Below are 13,779 nucleotides of genomic sequence, written 5' to 3'. Positions count from 1 at the left end.
TGACTGGAACTGTTAGCAAAAGATGCCAAAAATGCTAAGAGCAGCTCTCTGAAGAGCTTTCCCGTCACACTATCAAAGGAGGATAAGTTTTATACTACCAAAGTAGTGTGAAGTAGTGGTATCAAAATTCTGCAGTATCCTCTTTCTCTAGGTGCGTGCAGTTTTCTGACCTAGTAAGCCTGGTTGGAAACAGCAAGAATCTAAGCACCTTGGCAGGAATTTGGTACTTCCAGCTGGATCTTCAGGATTCAGTACTGAATATCTTCTGGCAGTCTTAGATATTACCTTAAGATGGCTTAGAGCCACGTTTGGGCTTTCTGGTATGTTTTGTGTAATTGCAATATGCTCCCAACAGACCCATGTTCTTCACAGTTTTTAAGGTGATTTTTTGCCTTGTTAAGGAAGCAGGGCAGTTGTTTGAGGAGACAAATCTTTTCCTTGCCCAAAAAGAAGCAGAAAAAGGCTTGGCTTTCTCTGCAAAGACAGTCTTTGCCATCTTCTCTGCCAAGTTCTAAAAGCACTGCTTGTCAGGCCTTCTGGCCTGCTGGTGCTCCCGGCAAACCTGGCCCTTCTCCCTGCGGCCCAGCCTTCGGGGTGGTACAGTTTCATCTCCTGCCAGTGTGCGTTATTCCTGCCATTTTAATCTAATCGTCTCTGTATTGATTCTCTGGACCTATTTTGTGCCTTCAGGGCTCGCATGGTTCTGCACGGGGTGATGGCTTCCCTCCTTTGCCAGGAAGCACTGCTTGGGCACGGCAGCCCCGACCCTGGCTTAGGGTTTTGGGGTGCTCTCTGAGGCCACACTTCCCGCTTTGCAGCTCCAGGGGTGGCGGTGGGTGGGGTTTGGGGTTTGGAGTCCCCGCCACCAGCAGCTGCGTGGCTCCTGGCCGGCCGGCTGTCATTACTGCCGCTCTGCGTGCTTGCTGTGCTTTGGGAGGCAAGGATCGGGTCAGACGGACGAGTTGGTAAGTCCTGCTTTCCCTCTGTGGTCCCCCGTGTAGCATTTAATTTTCATGAGGTGGGGCTGTTGTATGCCAGAATCCTTTTGGGGTGTATGCAGCCTTGTCTGCCCTTACTGCTCTGGTGGGGCTTCCCTTCCATTACAGTGTGCTGTCATCCTTCATCTTCCAGAGATTAAGCATTTTAAGTTTCTAAGTGGATGTGTCCTGACTATGGTCGAGTTGCTTCCAAATCTATTGATTTGGGATCTGTCACAGAAAACAATGTTTTGTGAAAGTGTACTTTTACTGTATATTCAGTAAAGCATACTGTATAAACAGTGAACATATATATAGTCAAACATATACAGCAAAGATTATTGGATCAATAGTAAAACATATATACACGTGTGTGTGTATATATATATATGAAAATATGAAAAGTTCCCAGCCTCTCTCGTAAAAGTTCTTTTCCTTGAACTGAATATTTCAGTGTTTCCTTTCCGTCTGCTTGTGAATCAGTCAAGATCCATTGCTTTTATATAACTAAATCATTGCCGCTAATTATTTATATAAAACGGAAAAATGAGGGAAGTAGGAAGAAATGTTGAGAGTAAACAAAAGGCTTTTAAGAGTCTGTATTGGAAATTGCTCAGAAAAGCAGTTTGGAAATATATATGTATATTTTTTAGAAATCTTCCAATTTATTCTGGAACAGGGAAAATTTAAGCATTCCAGAAATGAAAAAGGCCACCTGTTTGTCTGCAGCTGTCCTGCAAAACAGCGTGATGCTACTGGCAACTAATAATATCTCCCAACTTGCAGAAGTGGCATGCACTTGGCACTTTATTCAGTGCTTCTGTGCAGACATACAGCTTGGCTTGCTTTTGTTTTCCCTGAGTTTATCTGTATATCTCATCCAGGCCATGCAGTAGCACGTCTGACAAATGATGGTTCCACAGTGATAAGCCGCAGGTCTGATTTGCGGCGTGGATACAGTGAGAATATTTTTTATACTATTGTGGCAGATGAAAGGAATGGAAGTGGGCCAAATTCAAGCTGTTTGCCATTGCATCTGATCAGCAGATCCTATGGAGGGAATTTGCCTGCTGTGAATATTTGATTCTCGCTAGCTTGAACTATCTAGTGTGTTGGCAGTGCTACTGTGTGAATTTGCAGTGGCTTTCCAGGGTGTCTGTCCTGCACAACTGCCAATTTCTGTGGAGTTTTTTTACAGGATTCAAGATTTTATGTTCCAGTTCGTGTGTGGGGAAAATTACTTCATGCTATACAGTGAACATTTTTTTCATACTTATAACACAGGGGCTATCAGTCCTTTAAAAACCACACAAAAAAAAACCCCAAAACATTACAAGTGAGCAGCATATTATTTCTTCTTCCCTCCTTCCACCTTCAAGAAGGTGTAACCCCTCTGCCTCCCATTCTCTCTGCATTACCTGCATGCAGGTGGTTATCCTAGCAAAGTAGAGGTGAGTCCATCAGGTTACACACCAGAAAGGATGAAGAGGTGACAGTGTTGAAATGCGGTTGCGAGAGCAGAAGCAGCTTTATGGTCCCGTCCTTCCCATGCATCCTTCTGACTCAGGACTCAGGGAGTCAATGCCCCTGTTTGTCCGTCCCTGCTCCTTCCCGGCCCTTCTTGCTGGTTTGTGGCTGGCTTTGCCCAAGATCTTGTAATGTTCTGTATGTTGGTTAATTTTTCAATTAAAATGTTTACATTAATAACTTTCGCATCTCTAATACTTACAAGTAAATAACGTTGCTTATAGTGCTGATCTAATAGTAACAGTCAGGACTCTGCTTAGGCAAGCAGAAAAGGGCTGGAGTTTAACCTGTCAGTGTATCCTGTGCTTGTGTCCTCTGTCTGTCATCTCACTGAAGCATTTGTCTTCTGTAAGCAGCCTGTTTAGAGTTTATGTCATTTTATAGAGAAAACATAGATAAAATTTTATATGTATTTGTAGCTGTCTATAGATTATAGATTTATAGTTATAAAATTTTACAGACAAAAATCAGATACCATTTGTGAAAGAAATTCAGACTGTAATCTGTAAGCTCGCTCTTTCTCTGGGTGTACAAGGACAAAAACCGGAAGATTTTTAATTGAATAGTGATATGGACTGAAACCAGGAGGAGCCAGCAAGAGACAGTTGCAGGTCCTCTGGGGCCGTAGGGAACGGCATGCTGACCAAGTGGCCCATCCTCCAACTACTCCAATTCTGCAACTGCAGCAAGTAACCTTTTAGAGAAAGGCAATATCAGCTCCATTTAATGTATTGAGGAAATTGTGGTTTAGGGGCTTGTAGGGGCTACCAGAGAGACTGCATTCTGGTCGGGTGTCTTCTGAGACCTCTGTAAAAGATACCACCCAGCTAACTGAGGCATGGCAGCTAGCCACACTGCGATCCTTGCCATTGCAGTGTGACCCGTTTGCATGACCTGTTTAACTTTGCCAAGATGTAAGGAGCTGGACACGCACATTAGGTCTGTGTTTTCAGTCCTTTATTTAAGGTGAAGATGTTTTGTATATGCTACTGCTTGTAAATGTTTTTTTCGTTGTTTTTTCTCTTTTTTAGTTCCTTCAACAGCAGCAAAGAAGTGGCATTTTAGAATAGGCGACTAAAAAAAACCTGTGTGGTTACAGCTAACAGATATGAAACTATAATTTCTCTCAAAAAAATTAAGCAAAATTTTCCAAGAACTGAAGAAACCAGGACTTGGCCAATGCAAGGTGTAGGAATCCAGAGAGAAAGCTTTCCTCGGAGCTGAGTCTTCGTGATAAGACTCCTTTCTCCTTTTAGTGGCTTAGGAGTGTTGTTCTCCAGTGTCTTTATAGAAGCAACAAATATAAGTTTCAACTGTACTGAAACAAACTAAGAGAAGTTTAGTTTTGCAGTAGTATGAGATACATTTTGGCCTGGGGATACACAGCCTAGGCAGCTTTACCTGAATATCTGTCACTTGAAAACAATTTCTTTGTTGGCTTTTTTTCTTTTAATCCTTTTTAAAAAAATTGCCATTTTTAGGACCATTGGGAAATAAAACTATGAGATTCTTAACAGAAGCAAAAACTTTCAGTGTTGGCTGATTGTATCTTGTTGACTTGTGTAGTTATTTATCTCCATATAAGATACCAGCTTTCTGAGGAATTGTTTGGGTGATGGTGTTAGTGGCTGTTGGCAAACCGTTATTCTTATGATGACCATTAAAATAACAGCATGTACAAAACCAGCCATAGGGTGATGAGACTGTTGGTTTGATTTTTTTTTTTTTTTTTTGAGAAGTGGTTATTTGTTCATCAACAGAAGAACCAAGTTTCCAGACTACATATCTGCCAAATGGCTTGTATTTTTGTTACTGGTTGTCATAACTTGGATGTGAACTTTTGGCATAAAAATGGGTGCAATTAGTTATTCCTGGAGCTCCCTCTCCTTTGATTGTTTGCTAAACCTATTAGATTACTGTGTCCTGTATATTTTTGTTTGGAAATATTGTTAGGAATTTTTTTTTAGTGCTTTTGCATTTTTATTGGATTTACATATCACTCCACCCACCATTTGGAAGTGACCGGAACTGTCCTTCATCAAAGGCTAAACACAAGAGTTATTCACATTGCAGTTGGAAAAATTATAATGCAAACAGTTAGCCAGATGGGGAATTTTACAAGCATCTTTTCATGTCATGAGTGATGCTGTCTCTCCGGGTTATGGGCTCTCTGCTCTCTTGACTGCTGTTCCTTTCCCCCTGGCTCCCCTCCAGAGCTGTTAAGTTTCAGCCAGGAAAGAAAGGGGGATTTGGACTCCTCTAAATTTCCAAGTCCATATTTTTTTGCGGTGTCGCTGGTGACAGAGAGCTTTGTGTGTGAGAGCATTGGCATGCAGAGAGCTGCAGCGATTAGCATGCTGATCGCTGCACCCCGACAGAATAAACAGGGATGCTCTTGCAGAGCTGTGGCCGTGCCACCCAAACAAAAGCCTGGGAACAGATGTGGGGAGAGCCCTGCTCGGGATTCCCGCTCTGTCGCACAGGGTGGGCAAGAGCTGAATGCTGCCCAGGGTCCTGTGGTTCCCAGTTTTTACAAAAATTGAGGTCTCTGTCCCATGCTGTGGTTCTGCTTGTCTCTAACTCTTTACGTGGCAGCTTGCCAGGTCTGAAATGAGAGGCCTTAGAGAATATCAAGCTATACATTATATCCTTATGTGTCCCCACATCTACCTTTGCAGTTGCTGATCTAGCAACATATATATCTGAAAACTTGTTCTCTTCTGACCTTCAAGATTTATCTGCATAAGAAAGATTCACTGGTTCTATAAAAGGGTGGCAATGTACATGCGTATGTGTAAGTTAAGTATAAATCATGTATTAAATGTATATACACACATACAGATTTCATCTCCTTGGTGCAAACCCATGTGTCATCGCTCATATTTGGTTTGAAAGAGGCTTATATCAGTTTGTGCTTAATCTCTCTTAGTTATTACTTTTTATTTTTTACACTCTGAAAAGCGTAAATCCTCCATAAAAAGTGTTACAAACTTGGTGTTGTTTCTTCTTACAGACAGTGGACACATAAAGTGTAGCTTCAAGCATTTTATTTGGGTGGGAAGCACCTACCTCTTTTCCTGGTGACTTGTGGCTGGTTCAGGTTGGAAAGGCAAGAGACTGGTTGTGTTAACTAGGAGTAACTGACTTGTTCGTATTGACATGCAGAATGTTTTCTGAACAAAATACTTGCTTAAATGGTGGTGGGATGTTTCACATTTACCCTTCCTGCTCCCTTCAGAAATCTAGCCTTTTCTGCCCGTAACGTGCTGAAGATGCGTTGACAGCCTACAGCTGTAGGTGGGGAAATTAGCAGGGCTTTTTCAGTTAAAGAAGTTGCCAATATCTGGGTTTGGAAAGAGAAAAGTCAACAAGCTTGTTGCAGTTACCTATTTAAAATAATTTTTAAAATGTTTTGTTTCATACTTAGCTGGTTTTCAAACAAAACACGTACTGACTTCTTAAATTATGTGACTACAAATGTCTTTGGTTCTTCATTTAACTGACGAAGCAACTGTTTGTGAGCTGTTACTGAGTCAGGGAGAGGTTGGTTCAGCAGGATTACTTTTTTCAGTGAAGAAGAATTGAAAGTATTTTATTTTTTTGCCTCATTTCAGGATAATATCATCTTATTCTTGAGAGGCTGCAAAGAGCTGGGACTTAAAGAATCTCAGCTTTTTGATCCTGGTGATCTGCAGGACACATCAAACCGAGTAACCATCAAGTAAGTACAAAAGCAGTTTGCAGTTAGCATGTTAGAACCTCAGATGTGTGTGATGCAACAGTAAATATTTAAGGATGAGCCAAAAGGCTATAGAACTGTCATTTGTATAATGCGAATAGGAAACTGAGGTTTGGGAAAGCTTCAGCGCTGGGAAGAATACATTGTTCCCTTCAACTGACTTTCTCTAAGGGTTGTTATTTTTCCCAGAGAGATCAACCACAATTCTTTTAAAATACTGTTTTAGTTAAGCAATGAGATTCTGCGGGATTTAGGGATTTTCCTAAGTCTAAATTGATGGCATTCTTTTTTGTCTGTCCAACTAATGAACTATGTAGACTGGGAAAAAAAAAAGTCACAACTCTGTTATTTCAGATTAAATTCTGAAGATGCATTGTAGGATACTCATAGGCCTCTCAGAGTCTACAAGGTGCAGACATGAGCATGATCCCTTTATTTTCTGACAAGAACTCTAGGCTGGGATGTGATATTTGAGCTGAGAATGTTTATATGAACTGTGGACTGTAAATGCTACAGTTTAGATAAAGTTTCATCAAGGCCACACACCTACTACCGCACAAATTACCGCACGCATATTAAGAAGTTCTCCTTACTAATACTTAATTTGTGGTTTTGGTTTTTTAAAAAAATCTCCTTTTAATCAACAGCTTTTTAGCCATGGTATGTGCACATCCCTCACAGAGTACTAAGTGCTTAGACTCTAGAGCTTGTATTTTCAGCATTTCGCACCACAGAGTGATTTGAAATATAGATATGAAACTGGCACTGAAAGAATTACTGACTTGCCTAAGATCACATGGAGCAGACTTGAATCAAAGTCCATATAACCATGGATTTAGGTTTTAAATAGGAACTGTTGTCCCTTTCAGGGAAGACTTTGTCATCATGGACTAGAGGAACAGAAGCAGTCAAACTGTGTTTTTCTCTTGTTTATGTTAATAGCAATCAAGCTCCCCACCCTCCAAAAGCAAAAGCACCCCACACTTTAATAAAATTAACAACATTTGTGATTGGTGTTATTTAGGAGTTTTCCTAAAATTTTCAGGTCTGTCATGTGTAACATTAAAAAGTTACTGCTCTACAGACAAGCAAATACTGCTGAGTTGATTGAATGACCTTGTTTCATTTGGCCAAAAAGATCACTAATGAAATCCTGGTCAGACATATCCATTTTAGAAAAGTATATGGAAACAATTTACTAAATTTCAGCGGCATTCAATTTTTTTTTCCCCTTCTGGCAGTAAAAGCTAGGCAAGCTTTTATGGTGTTCAAGCACTGTCTGGGAAAATTCAAAGGTTCTGAAAATTGAAGTGGCCACTTCCTTTGTTTTAAGGAATAGTCTCCCTCTTTTTGCTCATTTCCAAGTTTGTGGCTCTAGTATGAGGTTCTCGCCTGTACATACCAGTGAGAGAGGGCTGTGTAACTTATTTCTTCTAAATCTGGTAATACTGCAATGAAAGAGATTCTTCACGACGTCCTGTAAAATCATGGGAATGGGTGGATGGAGAAAGCCTCAAAACAATTCCTAATCTCCATGTAAAACCCTAATCTCCATATAAAACCAGAGAGAAAGGGTCTTTCTGATAAGAGGCTTGATCTTTCAGGGTTAAGGATAGTGGAGTACCTCGGAGGAGGCAGGTTGAGAGGCAGGTTGAGCGTGGAGCTCCAAGGAGAGCTGTCCAGCACGTAAGCAAATTAAACCAGGAGTAATAAACTCGGCAGAGCTGGCTTGGCCCTCCTCTGAATATGATGCTAGTTAGATGTGAAGTGTCTCACTGGCATGGATTTTTTTCCCCTGTCAACTCTTCAGAGAAAGCAACTGTGGAAATGAGCCAAATGTTTTCCTAGCACTGTCCAAGTTCACACTGAGTAACTGAGTTGAGGTGTACAAGCCAAGTCAATGACTGTTGTAGAGAAATATGTTCAAGACTGTCTTCTGCTAGCTAGTTCCCAACGCATGAAGGTGATTTTTTTCCCTATCTTTGGACACTCTTGGGTTATTTTTAAAACATGGTAAAAATGATATTTTTTCTGTGGTAAAGGATGAATATGACATTATTGCACATGATTAAGATAATGACATTTTTAACCAGCTTTTTTTCATATAGATGTTAATTGAATAATGCATTAGGTCTATTATTTTTGGAACATTCAGCTTATAAAAGTTATGAGCTAATGCTGTAAAGAATTTATTCTTGACTTGTTAAACAAGACTCTTTTCCACTGTTTTATTAAGAAAAAAAATAGGACTGTGTTATTTTTCTTAGTATGTGGGTGTTGGTGGATAAAATTTTGGCTTTAAAAAAAGATGTTATCAGTTTAATATTGCCTATATTTAGGCTTTTGTTGTTCTCATAGATTTAAGTACATTTATTTTGGTTTTTATCAGGTAACCTTTAATGCTGGTGTGGACTTACTGTCATAATAGAAGGCAATTCCATTATACATATTCAGGAGACAATCTGTACTAAATCTGAAATGCTCTTACTTATTTTTCAGTGCCTAAATGTGATACATGTTTCCTCCGTTCTTATTTTAATTTCTTTGCCAAATTTTGAAATGTTGTTTATGTTTGTGCAAACTTTGTGCTTTGTTGTTTCTAACATAAAACTTCCACCCTTTGGACGTTGGTGAGCAAGTAAATAGAGAAGGATGCCGATGTACAGTCTAAGTACTCAAGTATACATTCGAAAAATAAATATTTTTTTCACAGCAAGTTCTGTTGCAAGTGGCAGGATCTTTGTTTCTTCACCCATCTACTTTGTTCTTTGTGACGCTTGTTTCCACAGAAGCAGTTGCTCCGTTTCCTTAATGTTTGGTGATGATTTCCTCAGTTTCATATGCATGTTCAGTTGCTTCCAGAACCTGTATGGGTTGCATGATTTAGCACAGAGCAGAATCTACTGTTGGATTACTGCAGATTACATTTTAGTAGTGAGGCCTTTGGTCTTTTTTTAAGAAATCAGCAACACTGTTAAAAGGAAATATTTTTGGCACTGTCCTGCTTAACTGTGGGACCATTATAAACACATTTTCTTTTTGTACTTCCAGAATTCTAATTTAATGATTGAAGAAATGGTGACAAAATACTCCCACGTTATGAATAAATGAATGTGTGAACTACATCTTCTTAGCTTTCATGTGTTTCCAGCCAGCAGAAGCATTCTGCAGGCTTTTGTTAGGGAAAACGTGATCTGCTACATACACACTCTTGGAAAGTGTGTCTGCTTTCTGATTTTTTTTTCCCTCTTTTTTTGTGTATGTGCCTGTGTGCAACCAGGAACATTGACTATAGTCGGAAGCTGAAAAATGTAAGTACATGACTTGGAGTATTTTTTTTTTTGTCTCATTAGTCCTATATTTGGCCTGAGCAAGAATTATGCCAGTAAAAACTTGGTACAGATGAGTATCACTAGAGTTCTGAACACAAACCTAACCATGTTCTACTGAAAACTTCAGTAGAGTATCTATGGCAAAGCAGATAGAAATACGATAGAAATATAATGGAGAATGTTTGTCTCTGCTTAATTCAGGGATAAAGAACTTGATCTCGGTGCTGTCCCATCACAGTTTTCAGTGGGAATGGTCTGACTCACCTATGAAGGCTTTTGTGGCCTTTCATTAATATATAGGCATAAAGTAAATTTGCACAAAGTATTTAAAATGAAGAAAAATTATCATTAGATCTGGATGTAAGTCTTTACTGTTAGATTTGCTAGCTTGCTCGTTGTTCTTCCAAATAAATTAGTGTTTTCCCAGAAAGGCTGATTCCATTTAACTTTACTGTCTTGTAGTTTTAAACTAATAGCAGTGATAATGGATCCTAGAATTGTTAAGTAGAAAAGAAAATGGCTAAACTTTGCTGGTCTCAAAGTTAGATGTTATCCTAAAGCCTAGCAAGCTGTCTGTCCTTAGTCAGCTGTAAACTGCTGTAAATTCATTTTATATTCAGCTCGCATTCCTAAAAAATGCTAGGAAATGCCAAGACCTTTTCCTAATAACTTTGCAAGCCAGTAGTAATGACTGCAGGTAAAAAAAACAAATAAAAACCCCCAAAACATAAAACCTCCCCGAATTATTTCATCCTGTTTTTCCCATCGTCATTAGAGTAATATCTTCTGCCTGCAGCACACAAAGTTGCAGGGCAGAGAGTTCAGGTTTGGTATTTTAGCACCGTTGTGGTCACTGGCTAAATATCTTTGTACCGATGTATTGTTTTAAAGGTAAAGTTTCAAGCGTATCCTGCACGATGTGCTGGTAGGCAATATGTGCTTTCCAGGTGCATGATCCTGCAACCGCGGCTGGCAGCCAGTCGGAATTGCTTGCAAATGTGACTTTATTTGAAAAAAAAAAAAATGGATAAAGAAAGCAAAGGAGAGAGAAAGTGATCAAATGCTAGCAGAAATAAATGAAAATATCACAATCTTCATCAGAGAACTAAATGGCAAAATGAATTGGACAATTTCCTGGTTGCTAGGAATACTATATTTGCAAGTGTTTTCACTTAACTTGAGAACATGTACTGTAAGAACTTTTTACATAAATTTGTTGAGTAGTGCTCGTTGAAGAAAAACAGCTCAGATAAAGGTTGTTTCAAGACAAAAAAAAAACCCCCTAGTATTGGTGAAAGCACCTCCTTTCCCTCTGCACAGTAATATCAATTTGGATGTAATTTAAAAAACAAGGGGAAAATTTCTGAACTTTATTAAAAATGTTCCGTTATTTCATGGCATGTGCATTATTTATAAACTAAAGGGAAATATAAACTATATGTATATATTAAAATATGTATTTTACATTATGCAGCACAATTGTTTTTAAACAGGGGACCTGTATCACACATGCTGTATCCTTTGCTGGCAGGGCCTCAGCTGGAGTGCTCTGTGTGATTTTTAGACATCACACTTAGATGAAAAGTGAGGATTTTAGAGAAAGTTGATGAGAAAAGGCTAATCAGAAGTCTAGCATTTGTGGAAGGAGAGGAAGCACTGAAGGAATGTGGGTGCATGTTTTAGGGAGAAAGAGTCTGACAGAGATGTCTGACCCCAACGTCCCCTTGGGATTTCTCCTAGTCCTGTTTTTTTTTAGTTCACTATGTAGTATGAATTAGAGGGCCCTGTCCCATCAAAACATAACATTTCAGTTTATTTAACTTTTTTTTTGAGACAGTTAATAGCAAGTATTATTTATTATTCGTTGCACATCTTTTCCACATCAAAATATTTCCTGTTTGCTCTGAGGTTAAGTACTTTGCAATGTTACAGAATATGCAGAAATAACGAGCATTAAATGAGAAAAAGCCCTACGTTCTGAGGTGATGGTTTGGCATTTTTAACCAGTGCAAAACACTGAACTGAATTGCCTTTGATGATCAGTTTCCAGTCCAAATTACTGCTGCACAGGTAGCATTACAGACATTGCTTTAAGTGGAGACATATGTGGGCGCAGAGAAGGACTGTTTGCTTTCCCTGCATGGTATAAATATCGGCATTTTTTGAGGTGTTGGATTTGACCACGCTGAGTATCTTAATTTCTTCTTTCCTAAAACAAGTGCAGCACTAGCAGTGTCAGATCAGCTTTCTTTGCTACCTAAAGGAGTGAGAGGGTATATAAACATTTGCAAGAGCAATTATTGGCTTTTTTTCCATGCTAGTTTTGAAGTGACTTTTGAGTTATGGAGAGACGTCAAGTCAGAACTTGAATCAAACCACTAACAACTTCTGCTCTAGTCTGATGGAAACAACCAGATGCTCATGGTTTTTGATTAATCATGGGCTAAGCATTTCTTAAGCTAGCAGAAGCCTGAAAGTAAATGTTCCCTTGTCATCTGGTTAATTACATTAAGATGATTAAAAATGGAACTACCTTTTTTGTCCTTGAAGTAGATGGGCACACGTTTCAGATGTTTTATTTATTCCATTAGTCTAATGTTTTTAATTAATGACCACTAGTATTAGTACTCTTCAGGGATTTTTTTCCTATTTGAGTTAGAAACAGATATATTTATAAGTGTGTCTTCTAGATAGTTTCAAATATGCCTGATGTATTTATGTTTAACTACTGACAGACGCTTCCCTTTCAATTCTGATTTATAACAAAATCTTGTGGTGCTGTGCAGTTTAGAATAAATGAGAGATGCTGAAGGGAAGTAAATTTAGCTAAGTGACTGTATAGATGGATTCAATTAATTCTTATTAACTTCTGCAGGTATTAGTCACCATTTATTGGCTAGGGAAAGCGGCAAACAGCTGCACGTCATACAGTGGATCAACCCTGAACCTGAAGGAGTTCGAAGGTTTGCTGGCACAAATGAGAAAGGTATCTATTTGTTGCTAAATATGAGCAAGGTGTGGGGCTGGAGTACAAATTACGTAGTAAACCCCTACTTTCTTCAAAAATATTTCAGACTTTACCAAGCCATGAACACAATTTTCTTTGGCAGCCAGCTTCGCAGTGATATCAGTGATGCAGCACATGATGTCAAACTGAGCTTTACAATTGTCACATGGTTCTGTTGTCTTCATTTCCATAGGTTTTGGTTTGAATTGTTTTCCTTCATGACACAGAGTTTCAGCTGGAACAGCTGACACTCAAGGTGGAAGTTAGAGGCAGAGAACTCACAGAGGCAAAGATTTTTCTTCTTTAAAACGTTCAGTCTCATAGGCAGTTCTTTTGTTTTTAAGTTGCAACATAAAGCATCAAACCAAAGTATCTAAATAAAGCTGAAGGGTAGAAGGAGGAGATTATGTTTCACCAAGGGCATAGTTAGGATGAATCTGTGTTTTGCCAAGCTTTAAATTCTGGCTTAAGTCATATTTGGTGGTTTATGGTGAGCTGAGCTCTGTTGGAAAGGAAAAGTTGTGATTGCTGTAGGGTGGTTTTGGGACTTTTGTCTGAGTGCTCCAGCATGCCCTGAACCTCAACAAGAGACACTTAACCTCAGTAATGGTTACCATTGATATCCAAACATGCAGTTACTGGGGATGGAAGGGGCAAGGAGCAGGCATGTAAGCAGATGGCAGCCCTTGGTACTAGCATTGCATGTGTTGGACATACTGCTCATGAAGGGACATGCAGATTTCTTCTCCAGCTCACAGGGAGCTTTGTGCCTGCTACTCCCTCCCCATCTCATATAACGACCAAGTCACTACAGGCAGTAGGATTTGGGGACCATGGAAGACTCTTTGCTCTTTACTCTCCTTGAGCTCAGCGCTGCTGCATCTGCACCAGCTGCAGCTCTTCATTCTGGGATCTCGGAGGGCCAGCACCAGATTGCCACTGGAAAGCAAGAAATATTTGGCTGACTGACAGCAGCTCCTACACCTTAGTGTGACCAGAGAGCCTTAACTAGATGGGTAAAATCCCTGTTTGTGAGCCCAGTTCCTGTGAACAAGCATGTGGAAGTGGAGAGGAAAAGAGAATGTCCTGTTTCTCTGTAGAGGTTTATTTTGGTCTTCATTTGAAATGACCTGTGCTAATCACTTGGGACTTCACCACTCATGAGTGATATGACTGAGACCAAGCAGTAAAGAAATG

General features: G+C 39.5%; 1 protein-coding gene across 4 annotated transcripts in view; it reads left to right on the top strand.

Annotated features, from left to right (window-relative positions):
* LIMCH1 (LIM and calponin homology domains 1) overlaps window positions 1-13,779 on the top strand; it is a 179,540-nt gene that overhangs the window by 96,843 nt on the left and 68,918 nt on the right. For all 4 annotated transcript variants that reach the window (XM_086746346.1, XM_086746345.1, XM_086746344.1 and 1 more), the window contains 3 exons: window positions 6,119-6,225; window positions 9,524-9,554; window positions 12,451-12,561. In XM_086746346.1, coding sequence (XP_086602472.1) covers window positions 6,119-6,225; window positions 9,524-9,554; window positions 12,451-12,561 — 249 coding nt within the window. The remainder of the gene's footprint in view (window positions 1-6,118; window positions 6,226-9,523; window positions 9,555-12,450; window positions 12,562-13,779) is intronic.

The sequence above is a fragment of the Chlamydotis macqueenii genome, chromosome 4 (genome assembly GCF_036417535.1).
Source record: "Chlamydotis macqueenii isolate bChlMac1 chromosome 4, bChlMac1.mat, whole genome shotgun sequence".
NCBI classification, from domain to species: Eukaryota; Metazoa; Chordata; class Aves; order Otidiformes; family Otididae; genus Chlamydotis; species Chlamydotis macqueenii.
This window is presented reverse-complemented; position numbering and strand designations above follow the sequence as displayed.